This window comes from Lemur catta, chromosome 1, assembly GCF_020740605.2.
Source record: "Lemur catta isolate mLemCat1 chromosome 1, mLemCat1.pri, whole genome shotgun sequence".
Classification (NCBI taxonomy): domain Eukaryota; kingdom Metazoa; phylum Chordata; class Mammalia; order Primates; family Lemuridae; genus Lemur; species Lemur catta.
In genome coordinates this window covers 31302456-31321268 of record NC_059128.1, presented here as the reverse complement: position 1 = coordinate 31321268, position 18813 = coordinate 31302456, and the positions used below count along the sequence as shown (strand labels likewise).

At 47.8% G+C, this 18813-nt stretch overlaps 1 protein-coding gene across 2 annotated transcripts; it reads right to left on the bottom strand.

Moving 5' to 3' along the window:
* Positions 1-736: 736 nt before the first annotated feature.
* PLEK2 (pleckstrin 2) lies at positions 737-18257 on the bottom strand. Of its 2 annotated transcripts, XM_045565364.1 has the most exons (9): positions 18107-18257; positions 13071-13235; positions 8736-8917; positions 6672-6763; positions 6195-6382; positions 5862-5963; positions 3974-4057; positions 1752-1830; positions 737-1224 (listed from the first exon to the last, which is right to left on the bottom strand). In XM_045565364.1, exons 1-9 carry the CDS (start codon positions 18146-18148, stop codon positions 1097-1099), a joined length of 1062 nt encoding a protein of 353 aa, XP_045421320.1. In that variant the 5' UTR covers positions 18149-18257; the 3' UTR covers positions 737-1096. The 2 variants fall into 2 exon arrangements, with proteins under 2 accessions (XP_045421320.1, XP_045421330.1); XM_045565374.1 differs by lacking the exon at positions 1752-1830.
* Positions 18258-18813: the final 556 nt, after the last annotated feature.

Here is an 18813-nt window from a genome sequence, read left to right as displayed (position 1 = left end):
GAATTCCTGATCATTCAGGTTAGGTATTAGGTATGATAGACAAGATTAACAGGAGACAGTTTTAAGAGGACACATTTTTACTTAAGCACTTTGGAAGTATCCATTTCCCTTAAATGTAAGTTATGTATTTTATCTATTCCTTAAAAGAAGTCCAAGTACTCATACTTGGCAAGAATGCTGGCAATAGCTTGTGCCAGATTACTGTATAAACTTGAAAGTAATAAAAATGTTCTTTAAAAATATTGTATGATACAGATTTTTCACTATTTAAGATTAACCTCCTAACTGGTGGTATTTCTTGGTACCTTTGTGTCTCACTCAATGTTCATTTTAAAACCAAAATTTCCTGCCTTGATTTAATTCTTTCTCATTTACATCTTTCTCTGTCCTTACATCTTTTTCTAAATGCCCATTTTTCATAGAAGAGCTATATTTTTACGTTTTTTTTTTTTCATGTGTGTGACTAATTTCTCCAACCGAATCCATGACTTCTTTTCTGCAATGTATAATACTTATGCAGGCTTACTTTCCGAAGCAAAACAGTATTCTCTGCATGTTAAACCAAAGTTTTCCCACCATCCCCAACTCTAAGATGAAGTATGTCTTAGTGACAGAAATATACGAAATGTTTCTTGAAAACTATAAAACTTAAGATTCTAATAGCCAGAAACAAATGTCAATTTTTATTAATTCCAAAGGAGTTAAGAGTTGTTGATACTATCTCAGAGAGAGCCAAATGAGAATAGAGTTTTATTTATTTAATAATATTACAGTATGGCCAGTGTTAGAGTTCCAACAAAAGGAACCTACTTTGGTGCCCGAGGAAATGGCTATTTTTAATAATGGGCAAATGTCAATATGCTGATGCCTAATGGCTGTTCCAGTCTTTATCCAGTTAGTTGGTAACATGAAGATGGGGAAGGAAATAGCACCACAGCCGTTTGTAATCTGAGAAACTCTTCAGGTGTCTCACTCCAAAGCAGTACAAAATGTACAAAGAAGTTAAAAGTCTTAACACACTTCCGTTCTCCAGGAAATCCTGTCTGTATCATCTGGTAAAAGGAGGGAATCCTGGTCCAGTTCCCTCAGGTCCTTGTCATGTTAGCTTTTTGATAGCTTCGATCCACTCTGCTCGCTCTGCCTTGCTGCTGGCCTGGATGTAATAGTGTGTGTCATCCTTAGTAATCACTTTGAAGAGATTTCCCTGGACGTTCCCTTTAACCCCTAAGCAGAAAAAAAAAAAACAAAAAAAAACTGATTGAATAATCGTATCTGCCTTCAGCTTGAGTCACCTGAAAGTCAACAGAGACATGGATAAAAACAAATATAAGGAAGTATTTCCTAAACACAAAGGTATAAACCTCCATTTCCACATCCATAAGATGGGAATAATACTATCTTCTTACCACAGCTGCCTATTGTGACGTTAATGTGATAAAGTGTGTTGTTAACCCTAGAGCACTGTGGAAGCCTTAACTATCCTCAGGTGGAAGTTTATGGGCCAATAGCACAGAAACTGAAGGGAAAGAATATTAAAGACAAGGATAATTTCGTTGTATTCTTAAAACACTAAGAACACCCCACAGGTCCTTTCTGTAATTCGGAAATTCGCTTCAAAACTCATGCCCTTCATTCTCGCTGAGAAAGCCCTGTTGAGCTTCCAAAGCTCAGTCTTTCATCACTGTGGCATTATTGAAGTACAGGCGGGAGGCCCCTGGGGTCTCCAGACCAGGGCTGAAATTGCACCTTACCAGTGGGAACACCATTATCCTCCAGAGCAGACACGAGTGAACCACGGAGAGAAAACCCACCCACTGGCCTGTTCTCTTCCTGCAGACGAAAGGAGACCTAATTAGGAATTTTGCAAATGCACAAAAGAGAAGAGTTGCACCCTCCCCTATAACCACCCTCAGTAGGGGCAGCTAAAGAAGTCAGTGCAAGTCATTTGTAATAGAAGATGAAGCTGAACTTGGACATCACGTAGCCAAGTTGCATGCACCAGTAAGGAAGTTTGGGCTTCATTTCACAGCCAGCAGCAGTAGTGCCCCCCAATGTTGCTGTTACCAAGTCTGGAGGACTTAAAAATCAATCTGCTTTTCACTCCTGGAGACTCACAGAGCCTCTGATCCAACACTTGTGTGCATCTTACCAACTAATTAGAGAAAATATGTATTTATAGTTATCGCTCCTGCAAAACTGGTAATTCCTGCACTTTGGACACCATTATACAAATCTCTAGGATGTGCCTGGCATGTAACATGGTAGGAAACAAAACTGTGGTTTGTGGTATCTCTGGATGACTCAGAGCAGTTTTACACACCAGATGCCTCAGGCCCCAGGATCCTTTCAGTTAATCAATAATCAACTTCATACTGCAAGGTGGCCCAGCAAGAAGTAGAGCAAAAAACAAAGCAGCTAAATAACAATCCTGGGAAGGATGACGCTGTTAAATGCCAAAGGAGGGAAAGTTCAGAGGAGGAAGGGAACCACCTCAGCCTGGAGGGTTCAGAGGCAGCCTCTGGAGGGACTGGAGACTTAAGGGGGCCTTAAGAGGTAAGTCCTGAGGGCAGGAGGGGCACTCAGCCCAAAAGGAGGAAGAGCCAGAGCAAAGCCAGGGAGCAAATGAATCGCAGAATGTGTGAAAGGTGCTGAGCTGAGGCAGGGGACTCCTCCAGGGCTCAAATAGGTTGGGCTGGACTTTGGTGAGAATTAAATGCAAAACTGAAGTGTTTATTTCATTCATTCATTTAATTTTTTTCCTTGCTTCCGAAAGGACTTGAAGTAGCCAGGAGAGAGCTTGACCTCTATCCTGGGGCCAAGTAACCATGACCCTGAAGAGGTCAACCGGTTCCTTCTGGAGGCCCAGGTGGTTGACCCTCAGGTGGACCTCCGTGGCCTGGTAGGGTCCCGGGGCCTCCATCACCTGATCTCAGCTTAGGGTGGGGGTTCCTGACTGAAGCTAGGTGAGGGAGGAACTGCCCACTCATCACTGTTTCACAAAACTAATAATGAAAATCATGTCTACCAAGACAAGGCTGAGCAGTTCAACTGAAAGACCATTTTTCTTTCTTTCAACTGGAATTAGATTAACTTAGTATATAGTAAGACTTATCATCAGAAACTCAGAATAGCAATCTTTTGATCAATTAAAACAAGGAAAGAAGTTATAGCTTAAATAGTATATGGTAAAAGAAACTTTTCAAAACATAGGTTGGGGCTGGACATGGTGGCTCATGTCTATAATCCCAGCACTTTGGAATTACAAGGAAGACCAAGGCAGGAGGATCCCTTGAGGCCAGGAGTTCAAGACCAACCCTGGACAACATAGTGAGACCCTGTCTCTACCAAAAAAAATTTTTTTCTACAAAAATTTTTTTTTTAATTAGCTAGGCACGGTGGTACACACCTGTAGTCCCAGCTACTCAAGAGGCTGAGATGGGAGGATCACTTGAGCCCAGGAGTTTCAGGTCACAGTGAGCTGTGATCTCACCACTGCACTCCAGCCTGGGCTACAGAGACCCTGTCTCTAAAAACAAACAAAAAGCACAGGTGGGGTCAACAAGTTGAGGGAGGCAGAATTAATGGGATCTTCAGAAAAGTGTGAAGAGGCTGGCAATTGCCAGGTAGGAGTCTCACAGTCAGCCCACCTGACCCTCCCTACTCACAAAGCAGGTTCTGAGGAAACTAGAAGATGCATTTCCTCTGAAGGTGGTGAAGATTTCCTCCCCTAGGAAGTGGGGTGCAGTGGGGGGGGGGGTGCGGGCAGGGGAGGGGCACAGAAGAACCCACTCAAGAGCAGGCGACTATGTGATGAAGAAAAAGAGTAGCTGGGACTGCAGAAGGAGGGAAAGGCCCGGTGCAGCAGGAGTTACAGGAGGGAGCTGGGGGAACGGAGGGAGTGTGTGCAGCCGCCTGCTGTGCGGGGAGACGGGTGTCTGGGAGCCTCACAACGTGGCACCCATGCGGCACTCACTTTGGAAGGGTCGTAGTAGTGCAGGAAAGCTGGGTCCTTCCTCAGAACAAAGCGACGGACCTTCCAGTTTTTCCTCTTGTGCCCCTGAGGCAAAGAAAGGGTTCAAGGCTCATTGGTGACAGCCCTCTGTCCCTTCTTCCCACTTCCATGCATCTAATGCCAAACCCCAACCAGCCAGCCTGCTCCAGTGGGACCACCTTCTAACACCAGTCTGCAGGAAACCCCCGGATTGCGGTGATGTGTCACAGACTTCCTTGACATCATCCCCTGCTCAGTGACACTTTAGCAAAAACACCATGATGTTCAGTCAAGTCAAGGAGAGTTTGTGCCAAAGGAAAGGGGCACATCACCCGGATACCACTCGGGGCATACAGGAGAAGGACAAGGAAGAAGCAGGTGTCCATTGGACTGGGAGCTCACAGGCAAACTTGAACCCAAGGGTACCAGCTTTTTAAGGGTCAACGTTAGTCCAAAACCAAAGCTACAGCTATACGTATATTTGTGCACTTTACATGTGTGCCCGTACATACAGTAAAACCACTTTAACATTGTGTATTTGAAAAAGGTGATGATTATATAATAAAATCTACATGTGCAAGATACTGACATGTGAGAGAGGGAGGGAGGAAGGGAGGGAGGAAGGGAGGGAGGGAGGGAGGAAGGGAGGGAGAGAGAGAAAGAGAGAGACTTTCTTTGGCCTCACGCCCTAGATCATAAACCTTAGTCTGGAACCCTCTGAGTGCCCCCGCACCCTCCTCAGGCTCTCCCAGGGGTCTCTCTACTCCTGCAGTGAGGACCCCCCGTCAGGCCCAGCAGCAGCAGGGCGCTGGAGGCAGACAGGCAACTGTGCGGATGGTAAATGATCTAAGAGCAGATGGGGATCCTGATACCCAAGCGGCAGTGACGACAACAGACACACACATTCACGTGGTACATAATATGTGCACAGACACAAAGGCACTTCCTGTGCCAGGGCCATGGCAATTTGTTCACAGAATACCCTTTTTCTTGGGCACAAGCAGAAAAGCCGAAGGGGTGACTGGGACATGGTTTCCCTCCAGTGTAGGAGTAGTAGCCATGGTCAGTTTTTAAACCCTGAATTTCCACTGCAGAATCTAATCTTCAACCTACCCGTGTCAGTGTAGAAAATAACTATTTTTAGTTCAGGAAGTGTATCGGGGGGTGTGCAGAGTCTCACAAAGGAAGGCAGAGACCCCAGGAAGCAGAGGGGCAGCAAATACAAAACATCATGCCAAGCCCAGGTGCAGTGGCTCACGCCTATAATAGGATTCTGGGAGGCCGAAGCGGGAGAATCACTTGATGTCAGGAGTTCGAGACCAGCCTGAGCAAGAGTGAGACCCCCATCTCTACTCAAAGTAGAAAAAATTAGCTGGGTGTCATGGCATATGCCTGTAGTCCCAGATATTGGGAGGCTGAGGCAGGAGGATCGCTTGAGCCCAGGAGTTTGAGGTTGCTGTGAGCTAGGCTGATGCCATGGCGCTGTAGCGTAGGCAACAGGGTGAGACTCTGTCTCAAAGAAAAAAAGAAAAAACCATCAAGCCCATCAGCAACATCCTCCAAGACAAATACACAAAACTGTGCAATTCTGCAGAAGTTGTGTTTTGATGTTGGGATAATTACATGTGTGTACAATACATTTTCCCTGAACAACCCATGTATCTGTCTGGTGCACATCTGTGTGTGAGTGGGCACGTGCACGTTCTTTGATTTGCTCCAGGTGGCTGGCTCTGGGCTCCTGCTTTGGCAGATGCTGCTGGTAACTGGTGCCCTCCAGCTGTCTCAGCCCTTCCCTCCCTCTGGGCTCATTCCTCCCTCCCCAGAGTTTGAGAACTGTCCATCTCTCCTCCCGGCTCCAGGGCAGCCATACCTGCTTGGCCAGATAGCCTTGTTTCACCACTATGCCACTTAGCTCCACAGTGCCGAGACTCATTTCTTCCTTGGGGCTCATTTTCTTCTTGTAGCTCTCAGCCTAGTAGGAAGGAGACAGGAAGACTCTGTTCCAGAAAAGACCCAGGCCCAGGCTATGGGGGCTGCCAGATGGAAAAGGAAATTCCCTACTACAGACACCCCACTGCACTTCGGGATGAAGCTGCCCCCCAAACCCTAGGCCTCTCCCCATGACTGCGGGCCCCCTACCCTGCTCTGTTGCCTCTTCCTTCCCACTGCCCTGATGGCAAGAGGAACCCACTCCCTAACTTACAAAAGTGTACAGGGCGGTGGAGTCATCCAAGAACTGCTCAGCCAGATCCCCAGAGCGAACAGCTCCCAGGCTTCGGACACCCACCGGCCTGAGGAAATTCTCCTCCATGAGCATGGAGGCCAGAGTCACTGCCTCCAGACGGTTGGCTGCGAAGCTGTTGGAGATGAGCCAGTCCACCAGGGAGGAGCCTGGCCCAGGGCGGCACCAGTCAGACCACGGGCTATAGACCAGGGTGCTTGGTCAATGACCTCATTGACCTTGACCTCCTGGGAAGCCTCTGGGCTCTACCCAAGAGCCGACTGAAGGCCACGCTGCACAGAGCTGTGGCTGCACCCACGTGTGACCATCTCAGGCCAGCCTGTTGCCCAGCAGGCAGCTCTGGCCTCAGCACAGGCTGGTCAAGCACATGGCTGAGCCCCGGACTGCCATGGCCCAGGTCTCTACTGCCCAGCCCGGCCCCTAATGGGGCAGGCTCACCTAGGAAGGTCTTTTTGTAGGTGCTTCCCTGCTCCATGTTGGGGCTTGAACGGATTCCAGTGCTGCTGTCATGCATCTTGTCCACGATGCGGCTACACGGGAGGAAAGGCAAAGGAGAGGGGACCCTCATCACATTGACAGGTGCAAAGGAGGGTCCAAGAGTCACTGCTAAGGGTATAAAGCAAGTGGCAAATGGTGTGATACACACCACAGAGAAAGGGGGCTAATGCATGGCAAGAGTGACGCCATCTCGAAGCGAAACCATCCTGATGACCAGTGTTTGACTCCTGCATACCAAGGTGTTCCCGTAGCATAGACAACCCTTCATAAAGAAACAACGCCCGTAGCACAGATAGCCCATAAAGATGTTTATCTACCCTCCCCAGCAGTCACAAGTTTCACAAGAAAATCTGACCAGCTGCATATGTTTTACCAAATAAGCTTACTATATAAAGGATATTTTCTGGAGGATGACTACAGGGATGTACCGTCTCTCAGCTGCCAGAAACATCGCTTCTGTTTGTAAATCCCTATTAAATGTTTCTTTATGAGAAACTGGATTTGTCAGCCTCTTTCTTCAGCCTCTCAGCTCCCTCGGCCTTTGCGGGTAGTTTGCAGGAGGTATTCGGTTCTGCATCAGGATGTGAGAGGCGGGATTTTTCAGGCATTTCTTATTCTTGGTCATCTAAATGTTCTAACATTGCTATGCTAGACACACACTATTTTTGTAGTAAGACTAAAGAGCTGGGAGTTTTAACTTAAAAACAAGAGTGTACAATAGCCCACAGGATTCTCTAAGATCTGCTGCATTAAGTCCAAACCCCTCCAGCTACTTCTCAAACCATTTTTGAATCCACCTGCCTACCCACCCTTATCTGCAGCTGTTCCTCCCCACAGCCCCCAGGGTTCAGCAGCTCCCTAGACCCACCGAAGGTGTACGGTCAAGGTTTCAGTGCCTGGTATGGAGTTTTTATGAGCCCAGGAATGGACTCAAGCCACGCCTTTGATGGGTATAACAGTTCTGCTGCCTGGGATTCAGGGGGTGTTTCCTGCAGATGGAACAGTTTCTGTGATGGGGACTCCTTTCACACATCCCTACTTTACAGTATCACCTCCACCACTGACAAGCTTTCCTTCTGCTCTGTGGGACAATGACGGCCACCAATGGAAGATCTCTTCTCATTTCCTATTTATGTACTCGCGCTGGAAAGCCCCTGACATGAGACCTTGTTTATTCCTGTCGCATCTGCTGAGACCTAGCACAGTGCAGGGCTTGCAGGAGGCACTGAATAACGATGTCTTCAATGCATGAATGAGGAGCCCCACCAAGCAAGAAGGCAACTGCTACCAGAACACATCATTCTTGCCACCAGGTAGCAAACAAGGCCAATGACTTGGTTGGTGGAGATTTGCTACAGTTTGAAAGTTTGTCTCCTCCACAACTCATGTTGAAACTTAGTCCTCGAGGTGGCAGTATTGAGAAGTGGGGCCTTTAAGAGGCGATTGGGTCATGAGGGCTCTACCCGCATAATGGATTAATGGAGTAAATGGGTTAACGGACTAATGGACTATCATGGGAATGGGACTGGTGGCTTTGTAAGAGGAGAGATCTAAACTAGCACACTCAGCCTCCTTGCCACGTGACGCCCTGTGCCATATGCAGCAAGAAGGTCCTCACCAGATGCAACCCCTAGATCTTGGACCTCTCAGTCGCAATATCTGTAAGAAACAAATTCGTTTTCTTTGTAAATTACCCAGTTTTAGGTATTCTGTTATAAGCAGCAGAAATCAGACTAAGACAAGACAGCACCTGGGCTGAAACAGAAGGGAGGTCTCGTGTCACAGAGGCCAACAGAAGCAGCAGGGGCCCCAAGAGATCACAGAGGAACAGGGCAGTTAGACAGAGCCATTTCGAGGCTGAAGTCCCTGAAGCACAGTGGTGGTACCAGCCAGGCTGTGCAGCTGCACAGATTCCCCCAGGAGGCCCTGGTCCCCGTCCCCACTGCACACAGGCGGGACAGGCTGCAGCAAAGCCAGGCAGGGGCAGGGGCAGGGGCCACTCACTGCAGGCTGATGTGAGGGGGCAGCTTGAAGGAGTTTTTCAATATGTGGAGTTGCTGGACCTTCCCCGGCTGCCCTGCGTGAATAGCCCCCGTTATCTCAAAGGCCCAGGCGTCCCTGTCCTCTCGAGAGCAGGCCTCCAGGAAGTACTCCGTGGATGTTCGAGTCTTCAGCTTAATGACGAGCTGTGGGATGAGACAGCCAGTCAGAGCACAGCAGGCAAGAGAGTGTGGACAGCAAAACAACAGGGCCTTGGCGAATCTAGGAGACTGTGTAGTCCAGGGACTGCCTAAAGCCCTGACCCCTCAACCACACCCCAGCAGGTGGCCTTTAAAGATTCGCTTGGACACCTACAATGACAGGGAGCTCACGGCCTCACAAGGCAGCCTTTCTCTTTTGGACAGAGTAGGTAGTGTAGGGACTGCTTCCTGGACACTCTGGTTCTGATTCTGCCTCCTAGAACCACATAGGTAAAGTCTCACCTGCTACAACTTAGAACCACATAGATGAAGTCTCACCTCCTGTGACAGCCCCTATGCTGAAGTGGGAAATGCCCAGGCTTTAAAGTCAGACTGCTCTGAACGCAAACTCCAGCTCTGCCTCTTAGCTATGGACGCCTGGGCACATTAGTGACCTACCGAGCCTCAGTTTTCCCATCTGTAATAACAGGGTATGAACATCTACCTTGAAGAAACTATTAGCTATTTGCCCTTTGATCTTCTTTTCTTGCATCTAAGCATCCACAAGTTTTTCCCATACTCCTCACATGATGCAGTTTAAGCGCCTTCTCAACCAGTTCACTCCCTGCTCAATGTCCTGCACTTGGGCAACATTCTTATAAAATACAACCCATTTAGGTGGCTCACGCCTGTGATCCCAGCATTTTGGGAGGCTGAGGTGGGAGGATAGTTGGAGGCCAGGAGTTTAAGACCTGCCTGGGCAACACAGCGAGACTCTATCTCTACAAAAAATAAAAGAGTTAGCCAGGCACAGTGGCACATGCCTGTAGTCCCAGCTACTCGGGAGGCTGAAGTGGAAGGATCACTCGAGCCCAGGAGTCCAAGGATGCAGTGGGCTATGATCACACCACTACACTCCAGCCTGGGTGACAGAGTGAGATCCTGTCCCTTAAAAAACAAAACAATACCATGGGCACAGAAAAAAAAAAAAACAAAAAACAAACAAAAACAAAACAAAATACAACCCATGGAATGGGACACGCTGCTCCAGGAAAAGTCTGAGGGGCACACTGTAGCACGGGCTGGCACAGCCAGTGGTCACATTAGCAGTTGGCAGCTACAGGCAGTGTAGACTCACACTCCATCCATCAGCAGAGAGTCTTTTTCATGTAGGCCACGTCTCTATCTTTCAAATGTACATTTATGAGGTTTCTAGAGACCAAGTGTGATCTTTTGCACCCTGATCCTATTAAATGTCATCTGAGGAGACTGGGTCTAGCACTTCTGTTGAAAAATAAGAAACATTCTACTTTGTTCTCATTCTGTCTTCCAAAGTATTAGCTCCCAACTTGTTTTACTTACAAACTTAATCTACATTTCTCATCTAAACTAATAACAAAAATGGCAAATAAGACATGGCTGGCCCATGGTCCCACAGAACACCACGACCTGTTCCTCCAAGTTAACGTTGATTCACTCACTGCTGTCGTGGAAGAACAAAGAACTCAACCAGCTTCCTGAACCTGTGCTGTCGATCTGCAGTTCACTATTTCAATGAAAAGAATTTCAGGACAGATTACAAAATTCTGACTGAAATTCAGACTTTTGATAACTTTCCTAATTAAAAAAAAATATATATATATATATACTTCATGTTTTGTTCTTAGTGAACCTGTTAGTTCCTCTTGATTTCATCTAGCCCAGGTACTTATGAGCTGGGCAAATGACAATTTGTTTGAGAATTTTATGTAGCATGAACATGAAGCTCACACCACCAGTTACCAAGTCTAAACTGTTTCCCTTTTCTGAAACTTAGAACAAAGTTTTTCTATCTCCAGCCCTTTCCACCAGCATGTCTGTTCTCCACTGTTCCATAAGGATTATTAAAAGGCAGGAAGTCAACCTACAAGTTCAGGAGTTTAATTTACTAAGACCTAGAGTCTTAAGTTCACTTAGAAAACTAGGCCTGCCTCTTAAAATTATCTCACTTATCTGCAAATCTTTCTTTTTTTCAACATTTAGTCAATAAACTTTTACTAAGGGCCAGGCATAGTGGCTCACGCCTGTAATCCTAGCACTCTGGGGGGCCCAGGCAGGCAGATCTCTCGAGGTCAGGAGTTCAAGACCAGCCTGAGCAAGAGCAAGACCCTGTCTCTACTAAAAAAAAAAAAATAGAAAGAAATTATCTGGACAACTAAAAATATATAGAAAAAATTAGCCAGGTGACGCATGCCTGTAGTCCCAGCTACTCGGGAGGCTGAGGCAGGAGGATCGCTTAAGCCCAGGAGTTTGAGGTTGCTGTGAGCTAGGCTGACACCACGGCACTCTAGTCAGGACAAAAAGCGAGACTCTGTCTCAAAAAAAGAAAAACATTTACTAAGCATCTGTTATTCTGTGTGCCCAGACATTGTGTGTGCTCTTAAGATGCTAAAAGCAAGAAGATTCCGAGTCAGTCTTTTCCCAGGCTCAGCATCCTCCAGTGGTCCTACTGCCACCCCACCAGAAAGCCACCCCTGCCACACTTCTGCTTCTTTCATAATGCTGTCTGGTGTTCATCTCTTCTTTTTGCCTTATTTCGTGCCTAGTTGTTTTTTGGTGTTTTTTTTTTTTTTTTTTTTTTTTTTTTGGAGACAGGGTCTCACTCTGTTACCCAGGCTGGGATGTGCAGTCGTGCAATAATAATAGCTCACAGCAACCTCAAACTCTTGGGCTCAATCGATCCCCCTGCTCTGCCTCAGCCTCCTGAGCAGCTGGGACTATAAGCGTGCACCACCACGCCTGGCTAATTTTTAAAATTTTTTTTTGTAGAGATGGGTTCTCACTATGTTGCTCAGGCAAGTCTCAAACTCTTGGCCTCAAGTGATCCTCTTGCCTTGGCCTCCCAAAGTGCTGAGATTATGGGTGTGAGCCAACGTACCTCTCCCCTAGATTATTTTAATAGCTCCTTTTGTTTTCTCATTTGAGAAAAAATTTAAAACTACCAAAGAGTACATAGTTTAACATAATAAATGCTAATAAACGCATCCCCCAGAATTGACCCTAATTAATGTTTTCTTGTACTAAGAAGGTTCCTTAATTGACTTCATTGTCTCCAGTCTCTTTCTCCTGTACACAGCAGGCATGGAAGAGTCAGAGGAGAAAAACATGATAAGAAAGGAGAAAATAGTAAGATCCCTTTTTTATGGACCGAGAAAACTTATTAGTAACTGAGATCAGTTCCTCATTTTAGTCTTTCTAAGAGTGTTTTCATCAGTCCATTGTCTCACTCGAAAGTGTTGATGGTTCCTTATTATCTCCACCTGGCCCGAACCCATCTCCTCTCACTGCTTCCGTGAACTTTCTTTCCCCTTCTGTCACGCTGGCCGCCCATTTCCCCAAAAGACATCCCTCTCTCCCTGCACACTCTTCTCCTTGCTTTTTTGCTCAAGACACTGCACCTGTCCAGATGTCTGCCTCTCTCCTTGTTCCTCCGTTGCCCACATGTCTATTTCTGAAGTGATCCCTGACCCAGACAGCCTAAAACAACCTCTTCCTCCTCTTCAGGGACAGAGCATTCTCTGCAGCTCATGATATCTGTACCATCATTTGGAATGCTAAATGTTTTTCAATTAACCACTTGCTTTCCCACTAGAACGATTAACTCCATGAAGAAGCAATCTTACCATTTTCTTCCTTGACTCCTCCACGCCTAGCAAATTTCTTGGCACGTAATGGGCCCTCAGTAAAGGATTGATTGATAGACTTTTCTGGTGGTGGGGTTGAAGCTACTTGGTTTCTGGAACATGCACCCCTCAGGGAATGAAGGCCATCATACTGAACCCCAAGCTATCAGCAATTACACACATCTGTGTGGTGCCTGCCTCGTAGCCTACAAAGTGTTTTAATAGCCCGTGACCTTCGTGATCCTCATCACAACCATGGGAGATACTCAGCTGTAATTACTTCAGCCCATTTTATAGATGAGGAACAGAGGCTCAGAGATTTGTAACTACTTGCCCAAGATCGTACATCTGGTGCTTGGTGGAGCTGGGATTTGAATCCAAGTTTTTCAGTGATAATGCTGAGCTCTTCCATTTCCCAAAGCCACCTTCCCCAAAGAGGCCAGAGGTGAGAAAGACCTGGGGCAGGGAGCAGCCCAGCGACAGGGGCCTTCACTTACCGGTCGGTTTTCATACTCCAGGCAGGGGCAGGTGATGGTGCAGCCATCCAGGAGGATGCGGCCCTTGGGAGGGGTCACTCTCCGACCCCCCTCGAGCTTGTAGTACACCAGAGTGTTCTGCCGAAGGATGAACCATCGTGCCTTCCAGTTGTGGACAATGTGGCCCTAGGAGCCGACAGGAAAGCTGTGAGGTGAGGCGGTCGGGGGGAGAGGTGTCCAGTGGCTCAGGTAACCAGACTGTGCCAGGAGACAACTCTTCAACAAGGAAAAAAGCAGTACTTTGGTCTGTATCTCTCTGTCATCTGTTTTGAGTGTGTAGAAAAGACCTGTGGTATTGACATTCTAGTACCATTTGGCCTTTTTTTCTGGTTATAAACCTTGAAAGAAACTGCAAAGTAAAAAGAACAGAAAAATCACCCACCTGTGATCCTACTATTGGGAGACAGCCATTGTTAACATTTTGTATTTCCTTTAAGTTCTCTTTCCTTTTACTTTTTACATTCTGTTTTTCTTTAAGACCATTTTATTTGTAGTTTTATTTTCTAGTTTTTGTTTTATTTAGCCTTGTTGAGCATCTTCTCCCACCATTAAATTTCTTTTAAAATATTTCTTTTTTAGAGATGGGGTCTCACTGTGTTGCCCAGGCTGGTCTCAAACTCCTGGCCTCAAGCAATCCTCCCATCTGAGCCTCTTGAGTAGATGGGACTGAGCTGGGAGTCACCATGCCCGGCTAAAACATCCTTTTTAATAACCACTACATGAATGCATAATGTACTTGCCAATTGCCTATTGTTTGTAGCTAAGGTTGTTTCATTTTTTCACTATCATAAACAATTCTGCATTAAATATCCTTGCATGTAAATTTTTACCTGCATCTCTGATTTTTTCCCTTAGGTTATATTCCTAGAAAGACTGTTATTAGTTAAAGAACTTGAGCAACTGGTAAAGGTGAAGCCACAAATAGTCTGCCAATGCTAAGGACTCCAACAGTCTTACCTAGCCAGGTGTAGCAGACTTGAAGGGGTAGTTTTGGGAATTCTCAGATGGGTCATAGAGCCAATGGACAGAACAGTCAGTGAAGGCAGAGAGCCTGTTTCTAGAACAGACATGGAAGAATGTCTGCTGAGGGACCAGAAAGGAATGAGTTTGGTACACACTCATGAAAGTACCTTCTTGGCATATTTCTGAGCAAAGCCCAATTTAAAGCTAGGTTCTAACCAACAGAAATGTGCTTTATATCTGAATCAAAGTCTATTTCCCTAATTTATTCATTTCCTTGCCTAGCATTTATTAATATCAAAGACCCTTTCAGTTCTTATATCTAGGGTGCAATGATCCTCTTCCCTCCTCAGCATGTACTGAGAGCTGCTAGGGAACCAAAAGTTAGAAGGAATAGTCTGCACCAAAGTTATGTGTGCATAGACACTGGAATAACCCACAAAACTGGCAAGAAAGCACCACTGTCTCTGCTCTACAGATAAGCCACACCATGCACAGAGGGCACAGTGACTGATCCAGAGTCACCAGGCAAAGTGAGTTGGAGAAGAAAAAAACTGTCATAGAAGCTAAAAAAGAACCCAGGCCTCCATCCACCTGGGCACTTGTCCCAGGCATAGAGAAGCCTCCCTCTTCAGGTTTCTTGTCTGTAAGCAGCTGGCTGGGGCCACAGGCCAGGTGAAGCAGTGGGTGGCTTGGAGTTTCTAGAGCCTCTTTAGAGGAAAGGAGGAGGGCCCAGAAGCTGGGCTAGCACTTCAGGACTGGGCTTAAGAGACACAGAATGGCGGGGGGGGGGGGGGGGGGGGGGGGACAAAAGAAAAAAAAAGAGACACAGAATGTCACACTTGGAGAGACCCTTAGAAAAAGCCTACCCTACTCCCTAACTTTAAAGATGAGGAAACAGCCAGGTGAGGCAGCACACACCTGTAATCCTAGCTACTTGGGAGGCTGAGGCAAGAGGATCATTTCAGGCCAGGAGTTCAAGACCAGCCTGGGCAACATAAGGGAGACCCTATCTTTAAAAAAATTAATAAAAAATTTAAAATTTTTTTAAATTAAAAAAAGATAAAGAAACAGACCCCGAAAAGTTTTGCCTAAGGCCATACAACCCCCAAAAAGCAGAGATGGTACCTATTATAGATTGAATTGTATCCCCAAAAAAGATAAAGTCTTAATCTCTGATACCTGTGAATGTGATCTTATTTGGAAACAAAGTCTTTCAGACATAATTGAGTTTAGATGAGGTCACACTGGATTAGGGCAGGAACTAATCCAATATGACCAGTGTCCTTACAGGAAGAGGAAAATTTGGACACTGAGAGACACACACAGGGAAAGGATGGTCATGTGACAATGGAGACAGAAGTTGGAGTGATGCATCCTCAGGCCAGGGAACTCGGGTTGCCAGCAAACACCAGAAGCTACAAGAGGCAAGGCAGGCTCCTCGCCTACAGGTTTCAGAGGCAGCATGGCCCTGCCAACACCTTTATTTTGGACTTCTAACCTCCACAACTCCTTCCTTTTTTTCTTCTTTGCATATTTTCTATGTTTTGTTTTATTATTTATTTAAATTTTTAAAATTGTCTTCATTTTTTTGCTGTCCTCCGTAGGCCAGGAGATATTTTTTCTTTACTCATATCTTTTTACTGTTTGGATTTTAATACCATAAACATTTTTAACATCTGCATAACCATAATTTAATCATTTGTTTATATGAGGGGACATATAGGTAGTTTTTTCTATGCATAAATGACTCTTTGTTCATAAAGCTTTTACAGTATTTCCTTGGGATAGAGTCCTACGCGTGAAACTCCTAGGCCAAAGCCTGTTCACATTGCAATGTTGTTTAAGACACGAACCCGGCAGCAATGCCCAAAAGTGCTTCTGCCTCTTCTCTCAGGAAAAGCATCCCCTGCTTCCCTCCCCTCACTTTCCCCGAGCCCCGCCCAGCGAGCGCCTTGCATTTTGCCCAGAGCTTTGCTGCTTTCTTGTCTGGGCGGGATTCAGCGCCAAATCCATCGTGCCCCTGCCTGTCCGTCTCCAGCTTTGCCCAGACTGGGGATGACTGTTCTGCACTCTGGCTTCCAGCTCGGGCCTTGCCCCACCTGAGCTGTAAACCCTCCTAAATCTACGGTATCCCACGGCCACCACAGCCCTGCAACTTCCCCAGTGGACACAGGGCCTGCTGTGGTCACCCGGGAGGAAAGGGGATATGGGGTGGGGACGGAGGGGGGAATTGAGATTAACCAGCATGTGGGACCACAGCAGGGGCACTCGCATCCCTCACCCTGCAGGAAGGGGTGAGGCTGCTGCTGGCCTCGGGCTCAGGCTCGAATCCCAGTCTTTGGGTTTGGCTGGAATGAGCTTTAGGCATTTCAGCCAAGCCCTCTCCTTTCCGTGGGCTTTTGGGACCATACTGGTTGTGACTCTCTTCATTTTTCTGCACCCTGGCTTCCCTACCAGGCCATCCAGAAGAGAACTCCCACCCTTCTCCCGGCAACATCCGGCGAGATCTGCGGTCCTCTGACTGCTCCTCAGACTGTGCGTGGCGGCAGGGGTGGGGAACCGCCAGGTAATCCCCGAGGAGGAGGTTAACAAAGGCCCCTCTGCGGGGTGAGCCCTGTGTTAACTCCACCCCTCTGCAGTGCCCACCAACCTCCCCCCAACTCACACTCTCCCTCCCACCTCACAGCACAGTGTGAGACACAGCCTGTCTCTCTTCCACACTCCCTGAGGGACCAGCCTGTCACTTCAGTCACAGTGGCATGAAGTGGGTGTGGCATTTTGCACTGCTTGGACCCAGTCTGACCCTTGATCAGGCATCAGCCTTCGACCTTCCTTGTTTACAGTTTTGAGCAAACAAAATACCTGCTCTCCTGTATCAAATAATGTGCAACATAATGCGGACACATTATGTGGGGACATGAACGTGATTTGAGACTTCAAGGCAGATAGTGCTCATCTGGCCACCAGGGGAGGCCACCAGGGGAGGCAATGCGTGAGACAGCCCCTTCATCCCTCACCATCCCCCTCCCAAAGCTGTAAACTCAGAAAAGTCAAAAGGCTCAGCCCCAGATGTATATGTCTGCATGCTATGCTATTAGCATACCCAGATGTATATGTCTGCATGCTATGCTATTAGCATAAATGTTTAGTGTTCGCATCGATGCTAAAATTAAAAATAATTTTTTAAATATCAAATTTCCTCTTGCAGCTGCTTTCCCGTTGACTTTCTACCTAGATCGCAGGCATCCTATTTTTGTTTGGAATCTTGCTTACTGTGGGCCCTGGGCCGAGTGGCGGCACCTCTAAGGATGGGGGGGGTCAGAACATGGGGTTCCAGTCCCAGCTGTGACTAGCTCTGGAGCTCTGAGCAAGCTACTTCATCTGATCCTGTTTCCCCATCTGTAGCAGAGTGATAGCTACCCTCCGTGCATGGCACGGGGTAGACAGGAAAAGGTTGGGTCAACCTGAGTGGGTTTGATCCTGGCTCCACCCCCCTCGATGACCCTGAGCAGGTTACTTGACCTCTCTGAGCTGTGGTTTCCCTCTTGGTGAAAGGGGGGTAATGTGCTGCTGACCCCAGGACTGTAGGGAGGACTACACCAGCCCATGTCCAGGACTGGAAAACAGTAAGTGCTTAAAGAGCACAGCCTTCCTCCTTCCTCGCACACCTATGTTATTTTAATAAATTACATGTAAACAGTATACTAGTCATGATATTTTAATAAGTTGTTTTGAGATACCCACTTTGGCACCCGCCCCGGCCCCAAACCGCACTAATCGAGCGGGATTTTCATCCTTGCCTGTGCCTCGGCCCCCCTTTTCTGTCTAAAGCGACCCTCCCGCTCCGTTCCGATGTCCAACCCCTGTCCACGCCGCGGTCCCCGCGGACACGCAGCTCCGCCCGGCAGGGCCCCGGGCAGCCGGATCCCGCCGTCGGGGCCGGGGCTGGAGGGCGCGCGTCCGGCCAGGCTCCCGCGGGACGCGGCGGCGCGTCCCCGCCCGGGACAATGTCCCCGCGGTTCGGGCGCACTCACCCTCTTGACGAGGAAGCCCTCCTTGAGCACGCCGTCCTCCATGCCGCCCGCGCCGGCCTCCCCAGGTGCGCCGTCCCCGCTCCCCGCGCCGCCCGCGCCCGCGCAGCCCAGGAAGCGGCTCCGACGCCTCCCTGGCGCGTGTCCAGAGCCCGAGGCTTCGGGGCCTCCCGGGCAGGAAGTCAGAGCAGGTCTGGATTTCTGAAGTGACGTTTCCACCTGAAGGTGCTCCAGGGCCCGTGGTAGTCCTCAGGGTGCAGAGTCTGCCGACCCCGCCCCGCCCGCTCCATCCAGGTGCACGCTGCGCCCCTTACTGTCCCGGTCTCTGCCCAGCTTCCTGCACCCCACCCTGAGCCAGGTGCTTGCCTGGCACTTAGCATATCCCCTTGATTAATGCTATCGAATTAAACGAATTAAACGCAAATCAAAGTATTTTGAGGATTTGGAGCCGTCCCTGAGCGCGATGGAAATGGGAGTGGGAGAGTGGATGGGGGTGTAGCTGGACTGGGAACTTTATCCTGGCCTCTGGTGGGGGCAGAGAAAAGTTCCCGTTAAGGGGAATGTCACAGGTTTAAGGAGGCAGGCACAGTCTGCAGGGCCCTCTGTCCCAGAAGTACACCCCCTCAAAAAATAAAGATAGAGCCAAAAATTCCATCATTAGGCACAAAATTTAAGGAGGTGGCAGGAAACTCAGTAATCTAGATAAACAA

Bases quoted from the DNA above. Each gene is read 5' to 3' on its own strand.
- PLEK2 (XM_045565364.1), bottom strand. From the start codon at position 18,148: ATGGAGGACGGCGTGCTCAAGGAGGGCTTCCTCGTCAAGAGG. The intron at 6,764-8,735 runs GTGAGTGGCCCC...CCTCCCGTGTAG, and splicing joins CCCCCTCACATCAGCCTGCA to CCGCATCGTGGACAAGATGC. The intron at 1,831-3,973 runs GTGAGTGCCGCA...TTTCGTCTGCAG, and splicing joins ACTACTACGACCCTTCCAAA to GAAGAGAACAGGCCAGTGGG.